Consider the following 20449-nt stretch of genomic DNA (forward strand, 5'->3'; position numbering starts at 1 on the left):
AAAACATATTTAAACTTTTCAGAAAAACACAAATTCACTGGATGATGTCATCAGTGATGTCATCAGTGATGTCATTTGAGATGTCATCAGTGATGTCATCAGTGATGTCACTGACCATGTCATGAGTGATGTAATATGTGACATCATCAGCAGTGCATTGCGGGGGTGCGATATATATATATATATATATATAGACACACACTTACCTTTCCTTGTAAAGGTATGCGTGGTAAAGGCATGGTTCGTAAAGGCAATGCGTGGTAAAGGTATTTTCTTGTGGTAAAGGACAGGATTGTAAAGTCTGTCTTCCGTATAATGCTAATGAAGCAACTCCAAAAGAAATACAAAAAGTTATGACAAAACTATGGTTCAATTTGCAGTTCGACAAACAGAAGAAACGTAAATGCAAGTGTCCACATGGAACTATGTAATTCATTAAATACGTAGGTTAGAAAAGTCTCGCACCTACCAAGGCCCTACTGATTATAAGGTTTCACTGCTTTCCGCAGCTCCACGCTGACAGACTGCAGCCTCAGCTATAAATGTACCAGTGTTTACTTTATTGCTCCTTCCACCCCTCCTCATATCATCTGTTCTAAAGCAAAGCAGCGAAAATAACCAAAAAGGGATATGAAGAAGAGAGGCCAATACAATAGCACAGTTAACCAGTACGGCATTCAGGTAACCCATTATTTGAATTACAAAAAAACAGAACGACAGAATAATGAAAGAGAGTCGGTAAACAATATTCTTTTGAGTTATATGTGTGGATGGGTTAAATTGCTTGCACTGCTCTATTCTAGTGTTGAACACATTACTTACTTTACAGTGATTTAATGGAAAATTGCACTGTACTTCAAAAAGAAAGTGCCTGTTTTCATTCGGACAGTTGTACAGCAGGAGGGCATATGCCATTAAGGAGCACCTAAGCTACTTTTTCCAAAGGGGCCTCACAAACATGTCTATCCCCCGCAAATGACCTTCGGGCCACACAGCGTGAATCCGTAATTTTGGACATCTGACGGAAAGATGGAAAGAAAGGGACTATTTCATTAGGTAATTCAATGAATCTGTACTCCATTCGCATAATCCATAGAAGAGACACGACCAAAATAAGACATGAAGTCACCACCATGGATCAATATTGCACACATTTGCCCCAGAAAGTGTTATAGGACCAGAAATTTTAAGACCATTCGCTTCCCATCGTTTACCTACAGGATGTGTATGGACACTTTTAATTTCAGCTGCCTAAGAGATGGTGAAATAAAATCACTCAGCCTACCTAGTTAAAATCTGGAACCTGATTATTAACAAAGAAGTTAGTAATCGTGAAACAAACCAGTGTAGCTTCACTGCCAGAAAGTTATTGAGCAAATAATATCAAAACGTCTAGAAATGTCATTACCTTTAATTATTTTTCTCCACATAAGGAAATAAAAAGGCTCATGGGTAAAATGAAACTGTAGGTAACATAAACTAAGACAGGTGCCCATGGTTCTCCTAATAAAACTGTCCCAAAGACCTTCAGCAAAGATTCACGGCACAGGCTTCTCTGCAGAGCCAACAGAATTCTAACTTTCTCGCTTTTGAGGGTCAGAGTGAAAACAAGGCCTTGGCTCTCACAGACAAGGCCAGCGCATCCTGGTAGAACATAGAAGCATAACATAAAAGCAGTTTCAAAACTACACAACTGATAGTAAAATGGTAATCTAATAGATGTAAAGCTAGGTATACGTTTACAAGATAAAATACCCATTTCCGTCTAGACCTAAACAGAGAAGTTAAAGGCTGCCTCGAGCTTCCTTTCCCATCAGCTTTTCGCAATGTATGCTTCTTGCACAGCACTATGCAATCGACTGGTTAGTTCAGACAGTTTACATTTGGGGTCCATAGTTGTTTATCCCCTCAGACTGTCTGTCCTTGTTTATTCCACTCCTTAGAAGGCATACAAAGTGCATATTTGTGATACCGAATGCTTAAATCAATAGTCACCTTGGATTGCCTCCTTGCTCTCTGCTTCGCACTTTCTAGGGTTGGGCAATACCAATGGATAGGCTAATTTTTCTTGCAAGCACCTTAAGTTGGAGTAATATAAATAAAAGCAAGTTCCTCATTTACCCTATCCTATAAAATTGAGCGCTAACCCCAGGGCGAACAGCACACAAAACCCTGTTCGGCAATAGGCAACACCATCAGTTTCGGGTCGCCCAGCATTTGTTAGAAATATTCATAGATAATGCTGTTCATTGTAAGTCCCAGATCCTTGATATTGCTTTTTGGGATTCGCCACTGATTTACAACGCTGTAATTGCTCCTTATTGTATTTTTCCCATAACATTCCTCTGATCATTGACTATGAAATGACCACATGCTTGCAGGCGGGGAGTAAGGAGGTCTAGCAATAATTTTTACATTTTCATCCATGATCTTCACTCGTATTAATTTGTTTCTCTGCTAGTACACTTTTATGTAATTTGTAAAATTTTCAAGGAGTGTGGTAAGCCAGTGAATGCGCAAGAGGGAATTGTACACAATAACACATCACAGCAGATGTTTCATGTAACTTACTGTAACCCACCACATCTCTTCATTGCTCTTATTTCAGATCACACATGGGAGGTGAGAGCTAACGACAGGATTTACCATACTTTAATAAAGAAAAAGAGTTTACTCTGTTTCAGTCGGCTGAAGTATGCAGTAAGTATGTCCTTTTGCATTATGTATTCACCTTGGTAGCAATTTGACAACTTCTGGTTCTCTTCAAGCACATCTATCACTGAGTTCCATTTGCGTGCCCTCTATCATACCACTTGGTCAATGTGTTATCAACTTGCCTGCTCCACCACAGCATCTGTGCAATCTATAGTATCAATGACCTGCTCCTTACCTTTTATTCTCTGCATGTCTCCTCTCTTTGAATACATCCTATTATAAGTGATGTACATGTTTGCCTTAATCTGTAATTTCATTTTTCTTCAAATTGCCATCACCTCATGTCCCAAATCACAACCTGCCCTTCTCTAAAAGTCATACCCTATATCCTACAATCTTCTCTAGCTCATCTACTAATACCATATACACAGTGGCGGCTCGCCGAGGGAGTGCTGCGGGGGCGGTGGAGCGGGTCAGGGAGGGGTGCAATGTAAATTGCTTTATTTATTTACTTACTTAACTCCGTTCTGCCGTATATCGGAGTACACTACCCCTCTACCCTGCCCCTCCCCAACTCACCTCACCACCCCGCAGCACTCCCTCGGCGAGCCGCCACTGCATATACATGAACTCACACACCCCACAAAAGGTCACACTTAGCTCCTACTAATTTAGTTCACCAAAAATACACTGCAGTAAATGCATGGAATGGTTTCCTTGAGAGTAAAAGACTGATCCCAATAACCAACAATGACCACTGAATTAACGTCTAACCTTGGGTTCTGGAGCAGCATGATGCCTGACATAAAGCACTTCAACACCTCATCAGGAGTAGTAAGCACTATATAAAGTCAATTACAATTTAGGAATCCTATCCACCAGCACATCAAACTGTTCTACATTCTGTTAATATATTCACAGCTAACACATTTACAGGAAGACATACAAGCATATACATATGCCTTCAATGTCACATATAATAATTTTTGAAGTGTTTCTGTCCCTAATATTAGAAATTAGAGTTTGGCAGAGATGGTACTCTGTCACAACAGTGAAGGAGTGCCCTATCCATCAAACTGAAGGTTCTGCCCACCCCATTTAGAGACAAGTGTACCATTATTATGAGGATGGCAGAGACTACTTCATCTCCGGGGCTAACATAAACCTCCGATGGCCTGTCAGAGTAAGGGCGGTCAGAGGTTTGGGCATGTGCCTGTGCACCTGATTTAGAGTGGGTGAGCACATCACCAGTTTCCCTAAACAAATTCTCACTTTGTGTTATTATTTAGGAACATGAAAAAAGCTTTGTAAGTTTGCATTGTGGCTGCATCATGTTGACGTCCGTCAAACTTATAATGCACGGACAGGAATCGTGACGGTGGTTCCTGCCAATGCTAGACATGTCCACTTGGTTGTTGGACAAATCGGAATTTGAAAGACAGGCACTCCGTCAGGGAGATGGAGTACCTTACTTTGTCGCTCTGACCAAGAAAACACCCATCCACCAACATATAAATCAGGCCCTTTGTCTTCTACTGCTTTAGTAGTGATTAATGACATTCAGGTGAATTTGTGAGTAAGGGACTCTACAGGAAACCCAACACTTAATAGATTTGTACACATTTATTCCTAACAAGTAAATATAAATATTTTTCAAATATGCATTTGTAGATCGACAAAAAGATAATAAAAGGGAAGATGGTCCTATGCACAACTGTTTTCGTTTTTTGCTGGGAGGCCCACATGGAATAGAGTTGTAAACTCAGCATTCAGAATGAATGGCTGCACATTACTCTGTTTGGGTGAACGCTCATATAGAATCTCACCAAATGCAAAACAATGCATGTTTAAATATCTGAAAAACTGGCAATAACCCCTTTGAGAACGTTCTTGACTGCAGCTGCTCAACATGTCTTTCTTGAGCTGGCTCAGTCTGCTCTAATATATCTACTTTCATGTGCGAGGGTGCACTCTAGATTAGTTGCGGCCTGTGTGTATGTACGTATGTATGTATGTGTGTGTGTGTATATATATATATATATATATATATGTATATATATATATATATATATTCACACAAAAAAATAGGTTTCAGGGACGTGAAAGTTAGTTGGACATTTCACTCGTACAAAACCAGAGAAATTCGGCTGTTGTAGTTAGTAGTGATAACTATAACTCGCGCCCCCGCAATGCACTGCTCATGACGTCACATATTACATCACTCATGACATGTTCAGTGGCATCAGTGATGACATCACCTATGACATCACTCATGACATCATCCAGTGCCTGAGTGTTTCTAAAAATTTCAAGAATGTTATATCTATATATGCCAAGGTATATTGAAGAATGATTGGTTGTCTGAGAACCTGTATGGGTGCCTGAGTGTTTGTGTTGGTGGGGGGTGTGTGACTCCGTGCATGGATATGTGAGTGGGTATTTCACTGGGTGAATGCGTTTGAGTGCATGGGTTAGGGAGTGTATTGGTGACTGAGTGTACGTATAGCTGTGTTGGTGAGTGAATGGATGTGTTAGTGGTATTTGTGTAAGCAACTACATATGTGAAAGGCAGTATTTGTGAGTGTTGGAGTATATAATTGAGTATATGTGACAGTGAGTGATTGTGACAGTGGCTGCATGGATAAGTGTGTGCTTATGTCAGAAATTGTTGAAGACAGTACGTATCTGTATGAATAAGTGACGTGGTGTGTGTATAACTGTATAGGTGAGTAAATGGCAGTGTAATTTATTCTTTGGGTGAGTGGCAGTGTGTGAGTGTCTATATGGATGTATGAGTGGATATATCAGTGGCTGTATTGCTGAATGACTGCGTGTATGAGTGACTGTATGGGTTAGTGGGTGGATGTGCATGTAGATGTATGAATCACTGAGCTGGTATGTACTAACTGCTATTGGTGTGTCTATGGTTTCGATATTGGTAGTTTGTATTTTAGGGTGGGTGTATGAAAGGTTTTATTAGGGTGTGAGGAGGTGCATCGGATGACCACATAGATGATGTCATCAGTGATGTCGTCAGTGATGTCATCAGTGATGTCACTGAGCAAGTCATGAGTGATGTAATATGTGAAATCATCACAAGTGCATTGAGGGGGCGCGAGTTATAGTTAGCTCTACTAACTATAACAGCCACATTTTTCTGGTTTTGTACAAGTGAAATGTCCAACTAACTATAACGTTATTTCTAAGGTTTTTCAAATGCTAATTTCTAACTATGACGTCCCTGAAACCTATGTTTTTTTCAGTGATTTTCTAAGGTTTTTTAAATGCTAATTTCTAACTATAACATAGCAGTCCCGTTTGCAGAGTGGTGGGGAAAGGTGAGCGTGGCCTCCGGACACCTCATAGCAATCCCACTGTGTGTGATTTTACTGGAGGTAACTTTGGTGGCCAACTACCCCTACCATTAACTCCAGTAAGTCCCACACAGCAGGATTGCTAACTTCTCATACCAGGCCATGCCCCCTTTCTTCACCACTCTGCAGACGCACCTCCTGGCGTGTTCTGGGTTGGGGGATTAATTCCCCTTGAATACTGAGGGTCCCTGGGGGCCAACTAGCCCACCAGGTACCTCCAGTAAGCGCCACAGAGCTGGATTGCAGAGAGGTGGTCTGAGGCCACGCCCCTTTTCACACCACTCTGCAAACGCTCCTCTTGGCGCATTGCTGGTGGTCGATGAGGTCCTCTTGTGTCCTGAGGACCTCAGGACACAAGTTGACTTCATCCTCCGAGCAGCAGTGTGCCAGACCTGCGTTTGCAGAGTGGTGTAAAAAGGAGCGTGGCCTCAGACCACCTCTCTGCAATCCAGCTCTGTGGCACTTACTGGAGGTACCTGGCGGGCTAGTTGGCCCCCAGGGACCCTAAGTATTCAAGGGGAATTAATTCCTGAACTTACAACACACCAGGGGGCGCGTTTGCAGAGTGGTGCAGGGAGGGGGCGGGGCCTCCGGCGTGTTGTCGGTTACTTTTTTTTTCTTTTTCTTTCTTTTATGGGAGGGGGACTGTGTGCCCCCCTTCCCTGGGCCACTTTTGGCCCCAGGGACCCCATCCCCCAGGGCCTTGCAGCCTTGTTTTTGTTTTCTTTTATTTGGGGAGGAGAGCCGGGTGGCCCTCCTCCAGAGGCCATTTATGGCAAACCCTGGGTGCAGTACTATGCTACGCTCGCGTAGTTTGCGCAACTACACACTACGCGAATTGCACATAGCACAGTGCAAAAACGCATAGCGTAGCGGGCATTTTTTGCTTTCTCGCGGTCCCCAACGTCAAGTTGGCGACCGCAAGCAAGCAAATTGACATCCCGGCGAGACTTTTTCCTCGTTCGTGATCAGCAACATCAAGTTGCCGATCGCGAGCGTGGAAAATAAACCTCCCGGCGAGATTCTCAACGCGGGGAGGTCAGGTTTCTCATTGCGAGTGGTCGCGTATACTCGCGACCGCTCGCAATGAGAAATTACCAGTCTGCATTGAGAAAACTGCCGCTCGAGTACAAATCTACTCGAGTGGCAGAAAATTACCGCTTCCACTATGCAAGATGCTGTTTTCAATGATTGCACAGTACGGACAAGCATCCGGCACTGTGCAATCAGTGCGAACAGCATTTTCCCTACCGCACTACGCAGCTCGCATAGTTACGCGTACCTTGTGTAGTGCGAAGTGCACTTTGCGTAGCTACGCGTAGCGCTACTATGCAAACTACGCCCAGGGTTAATTATAGCAAACGGCAATGTCGAGGGGGTGGGTACCCTGGGACATTGCAGGAGCCGGCCATGGGGGGTGGCGGTCCCCAAGGCCATTAAGGGCTCCTAGAGGGGAGCCATGTGGCCCCCCTCCCTCACAGTTTAAAGCCCCGGGGGTGGTAGTACCCGGGGCTTGGGGGCCCACGAGGGCGTCTGTACAATAATAAACATCGCCCTGGGGAGGAGGAGCCCCCCACACATTTTACAATTCAGCCCTGGGGGGGTGGGGTCCCCTGGGCTGCAGGGGGGCCACGTGCCCCCAAGCATATATTATAAAGCCCTGTGGAGATGGTGGGCCCCAGGGCTTGGGGGTCCTGCAAAGCCCCCGGACATTAATAAACATTGCACCGGGGAGGTGGCGGTCCCCGGGGCAGCGTTGGGGGCAGGAGCCCCACCACGCATTTTACAATTTAGCCCCGGGGGTGGTGGTCCCCGGGGCTGCGGGGGGAGGCCGCATGCCCCCACACATATATTATAAAGCCCCAGGGAGGTAGCGGTCCCTGGGGCTGCAGAGGCCCCGCAAGCCCCCCCTACACAATTAAGGAATGCCCCTGGGACCTGGCCCAGGGGCTTTAAAAAATGAAGTGTGGGAGCCCGTGCTTTGTTTTTTTTTCATTTTGGACGGGGTTTGCGCACTCAGTGCAACCCAGCTGAAAATATTTTAAAAAAATGTTTTCTTTGGGCCTGGGGGTCCCTGTGGGATCCCCTTAGCAGGCCTGGGGGGTCAGGGTGTTCCTACCCTGCCCCTCCTTTTGTTTTTTAACATTTCTCTAACCTTTTTCCCCTCTCACTAGGTCCGAGGCACAAGATGGCTGACAACACTTCCTGGTTTGAAGTGTTGGCAGCCAATCAGAGTGAAGCTCGTGCTCGGGAGGGCTCAGCCAATCAGATCTCAGAATTCTCAAATATATATGTCTGTAAATCTTTAAATAACTCAAAAACTACTGAACGGATTTGCACCATTTAAAAAAAAGCGTGCTTTCTGGACCAAGAGCTATCTCTGTGCCAAATTTGGGGTAATTCCCTTTTTTCTCAGCCCCCCCTTGACAAATCATGCCGACACTTTCAAGACAGGAGCTGACGTGAGTGAACAATTAGTTTTGAAAATTTCGTGAAGATTCGTATAATGGCGCCAAAGTTATTGGCAAATCAAAAAACGCTTTTCCTATGGAAACTAGGTTCTAACTATAACTACCTACTGGCGACCGCCAGTAGGTAATATATTTACAAAGCCATCACAATCAGTGCCCCTGCCTATCTTGCAGACAAGCTCACTATCTCTGAAATAACAAGGCAACAATCCTTTTCCATCTATGCGCCCAGGATGTTGAACTGGGGGCTCTACTGTTATTTCTTCCTCACATTCCTCTTCATTGATATGTGCGACACAAATTTCAGCTTTTTTTCTGTCTCCAATCCTCTTTACTGTCTCCAATGCTCTTTACTATCAGTGATAGATCTATTCTCTGTAACAGAATGCCACCCTTCTGGTACTCTAAAGCTTGTAATTGCACCAATGATGATGTCCTGCTGATATGCTTGCTGTTTTGTTTAACAACTATTAATGTCAAAGCAGTTCATTTAGCTTTTATTTGATGACCTCCTTGCTATCACAATTTCCATGGTTCACCACGGAATCATACGTTTTTCATGCAAAGAAGAAAACCTTTCCTCAATCTATTAAGCTCACTGTGCTTCTCCACATTATTACGCACCTTCCTGGGCTCCCACAGGAAAAGTCAATCAATTATGCAGCCCATATTCCAGTTTACTCACTTTTAGCTTATTAGTGCCAAGTGCCATCCTCACTAAATCCCTTATTCCAAGTTAATCTGTACTGGGGCACTGAAACCTTGTTCACAATTTTATTGTTACTGTGAAGTAAATTCGACCAATGAAAGGGTGAATACCCATGTGCGACTAATTCTACTGGTAATAAACCACACAGAATTCTCCATTCCATGAGCTTTAATGCATGCATTTACCACCCCGTAGTAAATGTATGTGCAGGCTTGGGGGTGAGGTGCAGTATGGGGGGGGTAGGTGGAGCAAAGAAAGGGACATGTGTTTTTTGGTGAGGAAATATTGTGTATTTCCCCAGTCAGAAACAAATCAGGAAATGAGGCTTGGCTGCTGCTGAAGCCAATGTCTCATGCTATTTTACAATGCAGAAAATTGGACTTCTCAATCCCACATAAGGTGTGGAAAAACGGACCTACCTAGAGTATAGTATTGCATAAATCCATGAGGTAATTCCACTCCATCTGACTTGTAATAAGGGCCTAGGTGAGGAGTAACCTCTCCTTTTAACTCAGTCCACAAAATTGGTGTCGTTCATCCATTAATTGCTTCAGCCACTGGGTGCCAAGCACCCAGAGATCCGACTGCTATTTGCTCAGTTCATACATCTCTCTTTCCATCTGTCTCATTTTTAGAAATGGGGTTTCAGGTTGACTAGGGAATGCACCTAATCCAGGCAGAACCCACCACTCTAGTCAGGGTAAGGGAGTTACGCACCCAAGATAACCCCTGCTCACCCCCTTGGTAGCTTGGCAGAGCAGTCAGGCTTATCCCAGAGGCAATGTGAAAGGCATCTGCGCAACACACACACACACCAGTGACACACTACATATGCCACAAAAGTAGGATATAAAAATATCTCATATATTATATATAAAACACATAGACCACAATCACATAAATCACTTGGCCAACTTGGCAAATGTCATACCATCATAGTTAGTGCAATACAGTAAATACTTATAGATTGCACTCATCATGAAAACATTATGAAAGGCAGCATTCTTGTGCATGTCATACCATCCAAATATACATAATTACATAAAAAATGCAGTAGTTAGATGCAGAGCGTGAATGAGTCATACATAAATCATCAAATATCACCATGAACATTCAGAGTGCAGCTTCCCTGCACTCCTACAACACTTTATACGGTAATTCCATATAGCCCCTAAGGCACCGGAACCCCTGTGTGCCATTAATTAGGATTACAGTAATTTTGTAAAGCCTTCGTGATAGAAACCACATGCAGCAGTTTTCTAAGTGCAGGAAGAAAACCTTGTGATCTCCACAAAGAGACTCCACTAGTTACCGTAGTTTTGAGTCCCCTCCTCGGGAATGCGGCAAGTGAACAACGGGCAGGAAGTCACCGGTATGTCCCAAGTACACTGAGGGGGGCACACCCACATCAGTGGTGAGACTTCACTAGACCCCCCGCATGTGGAATCACCTAAAGGCAGCTGCCCGCAACCGTGCGGTGCAGTCACCAACAAATCACTGCCCCCTTTCCAAGGTATGTCACCTAAGGGGGGTGCACCCCCGATAGATTATAGCCAAAGCCTCCTCTGGCCACCGTGTGCAGAATGACACAGTGCAGCTGCCCACGAATGTGTGGTGCAGAGACTGGCAGTCTTTCACACCGCTCTTTGAGGGGTAGCACGTCCTGAGACCTCCAAGGCCTTCTGGACCACTGCCCTTGACCACACAGGGCCTGCTCCTCAGGCCAATGTAGCGGGGTAGGGATCACTCAACCTGCCTCTCTGACGCGAGTGCAGCAATTTTTCTGCGTAGGACAGATGCATGGCTTCCCCCAGCCCCACTCCTCTTCGAGCTTCCTCAGGGCACACAGCATTGCAAGCCTCCAGGGACTTCTGCCAGTATGCTGCTCTCCCTGATCAAGGCCGGCTCGGCAGCTACTCACTTGCCCTGCCCTCCCGAGTGCAGCCTCGGCTGGCAGTGAGACATAGGGGGGCTGGCTGTCAGATGATGCTGGGAAGGGAGATCCCTGTGGCCTCACTGTAGGGGGTTTCCTCTGGTGACACATTATCCTTCATTGCGGCCATTCTGCACCCAACAGGCAGCTACTGCTGCACAGTGCTTCATGTTGCTTGCAGCAGGTGGGGGACAGGCAGTCCCAGCAAGCAGGAAAAAGCACTTACCACTCTCTTCCTTTTACTTTAAGATGAGGAACAGTCCAGTCCTTTCTCTGTGCCAGAGAGGCGCAGCAACTGCAGGCCAGCCCACCCCTCACACAGAAAAGATGCTGCTCACCACACAGCTCTTCAGTGCTTCTTCTTAGCAGGGTCCTCTTCTTTCCAGAATTGATCTAAAGTCCTGGGGTTTAAGGTCTCATACTTATACTCCATTTTCTCATTGTTCTCTTTGCTTCATAGTCTCTGAGTTCAGTCCAAACCAGTTCTGTCCTCCCTGGACCAGCTTGACCACAGGCGGTGGAGACAGCATTGTGCAAAGGAAACACATTCAGGTGCTATAGAAACTCCCCCCACCACTCTAAATGCAGACCAGGTCTATTCAGTTTAGCGATGAGTCACCCAGGCAAGGCAGAACACACCTCAACCCCCCTTTTGACTGTCTAGAGTGAATGCACAACTCCAGCTCCTTTCACTCCAAATCCAGATGGTGAATACACAAACAGGCAAGCAAGAAAATGGCTGCTTTCTTAAAGTGCCATTTTCAAACACACAATTTAAAAACCACCTTAACTAAAAGGTGTATTATTAAATTCTGAGTTCAGAGAATCTAAACTATGCCTGGGCAAAGCACTACACTACGCTCGCGTAGTTTGCGCTTCTTCGCACTACGCGAATTGCACGTAGCACAGTGCAAACACGCGTACCGGAGTGCAGCGGTCATTTTTTGCTTGCTCGCGTCCTCAACGTCAAGTTGGCGACCGCGAGCAAGCAAAATGACATCCCGCAAGACTTTTTCCTCGTTCGTGATCAGCAACATCAAGTTGCTGATCATGAGCGTGGTAAATAAACCACCCAGAGAGATTCTCAACGTGGAGTGGTCAGGTTTTTCAGTGCGAGTGGTCGCGTATGCTTGTGACTGCTCGCGATGAGAAACTACCAGTCCATGTTGAGAAAGCTGCCGCTCGAGTAAAAATCTACTCGAGCTGCAGAAAACGACAGCTCGCACTGTGCGAGATGCCGTTTTCAATGATTGCACAGTGCGGACAAGCATCCGGCACTGTGCAATCATCCCTGAACAGGCTACTACGCAGTTCGTGTATTGCTACGCGTAGCTCGCGTAGTGCGAAGTGCACTTCGTGTTCCTACGCATAGCGCTACTTCGCGAACTACGCCCAGGGTTAATCTAAACTCCATTTCTCTATCTTGTCCCATTTGAAAGTTAGACATGTAAAATATTACAGTGCAATGATAGCCTATGGGATTGACAACCTTTCAACAGTGAAAACACTAAATACACAGTATTTCACTATCAGGACATGCACAGCACACCAGTGCATGTCCTACCTTTCACATACCCTGCACCCTGCCTATGGGGGAATCTTGGGCCTACCTGAGGGGTGCCTTATATGTAAGAAAAGGGAGGGTTTGCGCCTGTCAAGTAAGTGCACATGCCAGGTCAACATGGCAGTTAAAAACTGTGTGCACAGACACTGCAGTGGCAGGTCTGAGAAACATTCACAGGACTACTCATGTGGGTGGTACAACCAATGCTGCAAGCCCACTAGTAGCATTTGATTTACAGGCTCTGACACACTCAGTGCACTTTAGTAGGAACTTACCAGTAGATCAAACATGCCAATCATGAATAACCAATCATACTCACAACTTACACAAGAGCATATGCACTTTAGCACTGATCAGCAGTGGTAAAGTGCCCAGGGTCTTATAACCAACAAAAACTGTGTCATAAAAATAGGAGGCAATAGGCAAAATGTTTAGGGATAATCCTGCAAAAAAGGGCAGGTTTAACATTTCTCTAGTTTCCACAGAATGGCATTACTGAACTGTATACTATTGATTATGGTACTGCTTAAGTACTTACTGCCTGCAATCCGGCGATTATTTTGTGATGCCTTAGACTCACTCAAAGTAAACACAACACTGAACACATTTTACTGCATTTATTTCTTACAAGCAAGCACAAACATATTCTCATAAAATATGCTTTTGCATAAATTAAGCAATCAGCAAAGTTAAAGAAGAGAAGATAGTCCCGCAAAAATCCCTTTTCCATCTTGGCTGGAATAAAGTTTGTCAGTGCAGAGTTTGGGATAGATGACTGTCCATTATGGATGCTTGGGTGCTCAGGTATGTAAAATATGCCCAACTGCAGCTTTAAATACTTGAAAATCTCCCATTTGTGCATTTTGAAAATCTTTTCGACCACTTAACTGAGCCCCCCAAAAATCTCGCAGATTTTTTCTACTATTGGCAAAACAATCTTCCTGCTCCTCAAAGTCTAGTGGGACTGGGAACTCCCCTCTCCTAAATATTTTGAACTTGTGTTCAGTGAAGACTTCATTATTAATTAAGCCTGTACCAAAGTGTATTTCTAAAACCAAGGTACTTTCTCTGCTTCTTGAGAACATCTTATCTTAGTTCATTAAGAGACTCCAATTCTCTCTATGCAACTGGCCTCTGCTTTACTCAGGAATAATGAAATAAATGATTATCCTGCTATTAACTCCTTGTTTCCTAAGCATGCGATCTATTTAGATGATTACAAGAAATTAAATAACCTAAGCTACGTCTGGGAGCTTTCCAAGTGCTTTGGAACACTACTCCTAAATACATGTGTTTTAAACTCCAATTAAGTTCTCATTACTCTAATATCCCACGGGTAGTGTATACTACGATTTATAAAGTTCAAAATGTAGCAAACTATTAAAGAGATCAACATTGAAGCACCTTCAGATAGTCAGATGTCACGTGTGCACGTGCACAAAAAACATGGTGTGTTTGATAGTATGTCTATGCAAAAAACTATACATTTAACAAACTTTGTTAGACTTGTCAGGTGGTCTTCCCCTAAACCTTCCGTCTGTTTCCCTACATTTTTGGTGGAATTCGTGTTTGTTGACCTTAGGACTTGTGGACTTTACCACTGCTAAACAGAGCTAAAGTACTTGTGCTCACTACCCTAAACATGGTAAAAATATTTACATCTGATTGGCATATTTAATTTACTTGCAAGTCCCTCGTAGAGTGGTATACCACATACCCAGGGCCTGTAAATTAAATGCTATGAGTGGGCCGGCAGCACTTATTGTACCACCCGCCTAAGTGCCCCTTTGAAATGTCCCAGGCCTGCCATTGCAGCCTGAATGCAGTTTCAAACTGTCAATGCGACTTTGCAATAAAGCCCATTTTCCAAGCCTTAAACTTCCTTTTATTGTATTTCCGTAACCTCTAAGGTAGATCTTAGGTAGCCCATAGGGTAGGGTGTGTTGTAATTAAAAGGATGGACATATACTTTTATGTTTTACATGTCCTGGTGGTGAAAAACTCCTAAATTAGTTTTTCACTACTGTGAGGCATACCTGCCCCTTAGGATAACATTGTGTTGCATTATTGCACTTCATATCCCCTAATTATTGATTGTGAACAGGTAAGCCTTTTGTAAGAAATTAGGTTACTGGTTGAGGGGCATGAAAGTTGAGAGTACTCCCCAACCTCTTAGGAGTTCTCATCACTGAGGTGGAAGAAACTGGATAGACCATCAACACTAGAGTGGTCTGACCCGGGACGGTGTTCCACCATATGTTACATTCCCTTTAGGGAGATGGGCCACCTCAACAGTTTGGAATTTTCCCTCCTCATTTGCATGTGCCATCTTTGAGACCTGTAATCTTTCTGAACCTGGACGTGAGATGGGCTCATCTTCTTCGGTGCCCAGACCACAGCAAAGGTCTCCCTTCCAATTGCATTCCACCTCTGTTCCAGTGAAAGTAACCTCCCGCTAATGAAGGCTACCAGTTGGTCTAGGGTCTCCTGATTTAACTGTGCTAAGACAGCCCCTATGCCATGCTCTGTAGCATCTGTATGCACTATGCACTCCTTAGAGAATTCAGGAGCCTTGAGTACAGGTGCTGTACTCATGGCCTACTTGAGGGTATCAATGACTTTCTGGCAGGTCCATATTACACTAATGGGCTGCTTCTTTTAAGTCAGCTCTGTTATGGGGGCAACAATGGTGCCATACACCTTAACAAACCTCTTATAGTATCCTGTGAGGCCCAGGAAGGCCCTCAGGTCATTCTGTGTTTAGGGGATTGGCAGGCCAGAATAGTCTCAATCTTGCCATGGAGGGGCTGAACCTTGCATGAGGCCCAGATACACTATGGAACCCTGCATATCTGGCACTTACTGGTCTTGATAGTCAGCCCCGCCTGCTGCAGGGCCTGAAGCACCTTATGGGGACAGTACAGGTGTTCTTCCCCACTAGAACTGTAGACAGCATTGTCATCCAGGTAGGTGGCACATAATGCCTCCTTCCCTGCCCGGACCCCATTGACCTACCTCTAAACGGTGGCAGGGACATTCCTTAAGCTGAAAGGTATCACCCTAGACTGGCCCCCTGGGGTCTCCTTTGCCCCTCAGGCAGAGCAATCTACCATTATCATGAAGTCAGAACAAAGGTACTCAGGAACATTGGCAGTGCCCAGCCTGTCGATTAGCTCATTAGCTTGAGGAATGGGGTGTGTAATAGTCTTCGTGAAGTAAATGAGACCCTGTAGTCAACACAAAATATATATGTTCTGAGGTGGTGCCTGATGGGGCAATCTTGGGTATCAGCACTACAGGGCTAGACCTGGGACTTTTGAAGGGCTCAATCATCCCTAAAGCCAGCATCTTGGAGGCGTCCTACTTGATACTGGCCCTCACCTTGTCTAACAGCCTGTAAATCTTATTTTTTTACAGGTGGACTATCCCCACTGTCAGTTTCATGGATTGACCAGTGTGTGAGTCCAGCGATGAGGGAAAACCGAGAGGAAAACTGCCTAAGAGCTGGCGACAGTCACTCTGCTGTTCTGTGATCAGAGTAGGGAAAAAGTTGCTACCCTGTACTGTCCCATCATGCTCTTGGGAAAACAGGAGACCTGGGAAAGGCTTGTTCTCCTCTCCCACCCCCTCATCTGTCACCAGGAGCATGCTGACTTCAGACCTATCAAAGTGTGGTTTGCAGCGGTTAATGTGGAGCACCCTTAAGGAGTTTCTAGGGGTCTTGAGGTCCACCAGGTAGATGTACTCTCCCTTCTACTCCTTCACCTCATATCGGCCTGTCTAGTAATCCTGGAGGGCTCTGGGCCCCACAGGCTCCATAACACACACCTTCTGGCCAGGTTGAAACTCTATCGGAGGGGCCTTCTGGCCGTACCAGAGTTTTGTAACTTCTTGACTGGCCTCAAGATTGCGTTTCACCTTTTTCCAGAAGCAATGCAGAAGGCCAGGATGTAGCTGACCACACTCTGACGGGATTTTCCGGGCGATTGTTTCGCTCTCTCTCTGACAAGGCTAAGAGGTCCCCTAATAGGCTGGCCATAGAGGAGATTTTCGACATCCTAAAAAATGACTAAGTCCAAATGTAGAAGTCTTCACTGTGAAATCGTCCAGCGGCTCCCTGATGATGATGGTCCTTCCTCAGGCACTGCCTGCAGCCTCGCCACACTGAACGTTTAGCTTCTCAGAACTTTTCCCCCAAAATGTCTTTCAAATCCGAAGGTAAACGCTGACAGGGCCTAATCCACTTCTTATATCTGACCCGCGTGCCATTGCGGTCAGTCAGATTTTTTTACTTTGACCCGGTCTTGGGAAACCAGATACTCGTGTTTGGCTCTTTGATCTTTTAGGTGCTAGATTTCACTTAAAGTGACGTTTTGGTGTCAAATAATATTTTAAAATGTACTCTATTTTTCTAAACTGGTGTGGGATTTTTCTTGTATTTTGTTTTCACTTTATTACTGTTTGGGTGCTGCATACATACTTCACACATTGCCTCTAAATTAAGCCAAGCTATCCAGGGTTAAGCAAAGCTTAAATTAGTGACTTTTTGTGGTGCACCCTGCCAGGTATGGTGGCCGTTGTTTAACCAGGGTTCACACTCCAGTCAAACAACAACCCTATTTCTCACAAATTTCATTAACATTTCAATTCACAAACACAGAACACACATCAACGGTACACACTGATGGTGCAAAATTGCCCTCATCACTGTATTTGACATAATATGGCAATACAACAGCGTAGTTGCACTTTTAAATACGTGAAATGATTATAAAAGTACCATTAACAGGTTAATTTTGGGATTTGTTTCAAGATGTGTTCAAGATTTTTAGATACAAATTGTTTGTTTGTTTAAGTTTTATAGGCTTTGAGAATATACCTCCTGGTGAAGGGATCACAGGGAATTCTGAAACATGATATGATATGATCTAGAACTTGTAAAGCGTAAGGCTGCTCTGAAGAATATCTTGGTGCTCAGGACTCATAAGTCAGGGTTTCAGAAAGTTATGCCAGAACAAGTAGACAAGTCTTGAGTATTTTCCTAAAAAAGTGCTCAGAGGATCTAGATCTAATGAACGATTACCATGTCCTTGCTAACTAGGTCCAGCTCCTATTTGCTCCTAGACCAAACACACTTTATCTTTTGTTTCTTTTTTCTCCCAACTCATTTCCAATGTTGCTTCTTCATCCTTCCTCCTGCTGGATGATTGTTCTCAGCCTCAAATCAATTTTGCTAGATGAGGCCCCTAAAACACCATGATAATGTAAGGAAAGAAAGGAAAGTCTATAAAATGGTATCTTTGACTCCAAATCGATTTTAGTTAGAATAGAAATAAATCAAGTTAGAAACAACCCCATTAAGCTACTTGTGACTTTGAAACAGCATACCACCCCCTCTAATTTGACCCGAATCAAAATTTTTATAGAGAGCTGCAAAACATTTGCCAGTTTTTCTGAGAAAAAAACAAAATAGAACTCTTAAATCACCAAATAACCAGAACAGGTTTCAAACTATGGTCAACTGCAAAAATCTAACACCCTGTTTAAATTTGAAAGATGTCTCGCAGGTTGAAATTCTTAATGCTATTGCGAAAACTAGACCACCATCCTACTTCTTGGATACCATGAATTCCACCATATTAAAGGCCACTCTATTGCATCATTCTGTAATAACCTGACCTGTATCACTTTAGCTCAAGGGAGAGTGCTGGACTGTCTTAAAACAGAACAAGACACACCTCTCCTGATGAAAACAAGATCAGACAGAGAATTTAAACTACTTTCTCCCAGTTTTGAGCCACCCTTTTCTAGAGAGATGTAAAGACTCTCGGTTCAGGGAATTGCTTCAGGATATTGACCAACTGGATAGATGTCTGTCTGGTTTCAGAGAAGTACTGCATTAGCCATGATGCAGGTTTTTAATTCTTCTGGATCTTTCAGCTGGGTTTGATGTGGTAAACAATTCCACTTGCCTAGACATTCTAAGACAATGGATATAGAGGGCATTGTCATACCTGCTTTACTTCATACCTAGAAGACGAAGATTGAAAATCTTAAACTTTTTATCAAACTCCTTTTAGAGCAGACAACTTTCTATCACCAACAATTTTCAATTTATATATGGAACCCTTCTGTGCATAGCTCAACATCTCAAAAATCATGCTATTTCTACATTGACTGTACTCGGTTCTGCATGAAAGTCTCAACAATGAATAACATCATATACCTAGTGCAAACACTCAAACAAATTTAGCCATGGACGTCCCGTCATCACATTAAACTAATCCCCTCAAAACAGAAATTCTACTGATCTCAACTCCTCTCATCATTGGCACCACACCCACCAGCCAACATCCGTAGTGGGCACAATTTCTGCTCAATAATGGACCAACAACATTCTAGATTACAATCCAGAGACTGTAAAGTACATGAAATTACTTGGCTTCTAGGTGGACAAAAACTTTAACCTACAGTCTCAGATAAAAGCTTAGAATGTACAAAATCAACAAACTGCTCAACTGACCCCAGAGAACTATTTCAATCAAATTACCCAATCACTGCTACTATTAAGACTGGATTATGCTGACTCTTCACTGGGATATTCCTAAACTCCACCTGGCCCCACTCAAAGCAGCTCTCCATGAAGTGGCTACACTAATTTCTGCAGTGAGGAAATAGGGCACATAACTCCTCCGATGAGCATACTAAATTAACACTAAAATGGCTGTCATTGGAAGTTAAAAGACAGTTCAGACAATCTTGTGTCACTAATAAAGTTCTCCACAGAGGAATCACAAAATATTCCCACAAATTGATCATCTCTAGTCGTCAGTATGATCTCAGAAGTTCAGACACTCTCTTTTTAGAATCCCAAGCTTTCAAGAAAGAAAAAAACATGAAACAATCTTTCTCAGGGAAGTGCACCCATGGTCTAGAACTCACTACCACCTTCAACCAGAACACTTTCCTCTTGTGAAACATTCAAGAAGGAATTAAATATTCCAATTATGCTACACTACTATCCCCATCTAAGGATCTAATGTCCTCCAGTACCCTCCTGTTCAGAGTGACCTAATTCGAAATGTGTAACTGTAATATTTTATCTCTTCATCATTCAATATTTTTCTCACTTATTTTTACTTTGTCACTGGCACTGTTTATTCTCTACATTATATTGACTTCTGTTTATGTGATTTTGTTCAGTTAAAAACATATTCAAAGCACTTCTCCACCTTAAGTGTGGTTTGCGCTTAATAACCCGGTATTTGTAAAGCCGAACTCATCACCCATAAGGGTCTCAAGGTGCTGGGGGTCATCGGGGAGATTAAGCAAACTATTGCCCAGAGTCACAGAATGCTGGGCTGAGCTGCCGCCGGAGCCGAGAATCAAACTGTGAGGCCTGTGCTCTGAAGTCAGCCATCCTGGCCGCTGCGCCACACCTCTCCCGCTTAAAATACCACTGAATAGCTAAGTAAAAATTATGCGCTATCAGTCGCCCTAGATGTGGAATGGGAGTCGTCTGAAGTTGTTATGACCACCAAATAAATTTGTTTTCCTGTGGAAACACTTTATGGTTTGTTATAAACAACTATTTGGTGATAGTTATTTCAAACCTATCAACATTTCCCACTTGGAGAATTCTCATTGCTCTTGTTCAGATCCTTGATATAAACACACATCCTGATTACAGTTTGTTGTGTGATGCATGCTTGCTTCTTAACAAAAATTCCATCATTTTGTTCG

General features: G+C 43.8%; 1 protein-coding gene across 1 annotated transcript in view; it reads left to right on the forward strand.

Annotated features, from left to right (window-relative positions):
* The window catches only part of LOC146798840 (phospholipid-transporting ATPase IC-like), a 1543528-nt gene that overhangs the window by 230619 nt on the left and 1292460 nt on the right, over nucleotides 1-20449 (forward strand). Inside the window, exon 3 of the mRNA XM_085626157.1 lies at nucleotides 2609-2700. Coding sequence (XP_085482283.1) covers nucleotides 2609-2700 — 92 coding nt within the window. The remainder of the gene's footprint in view (nucleotides 1-2608; nucleotides 2701-20449) is intronic.

This window comes from Triturus cristatus, chromosome 9 (assembly GCF_964204655.1).
Source record: "Triturus cristatus chromosome 9, aTriCri1.1, whole genome shotgun sequence".
NCBI lineage: Eukaryota > Metazoa > Chordata > Amphibia > Caudata > Salamandridae > Triturus > Triturus cristatus.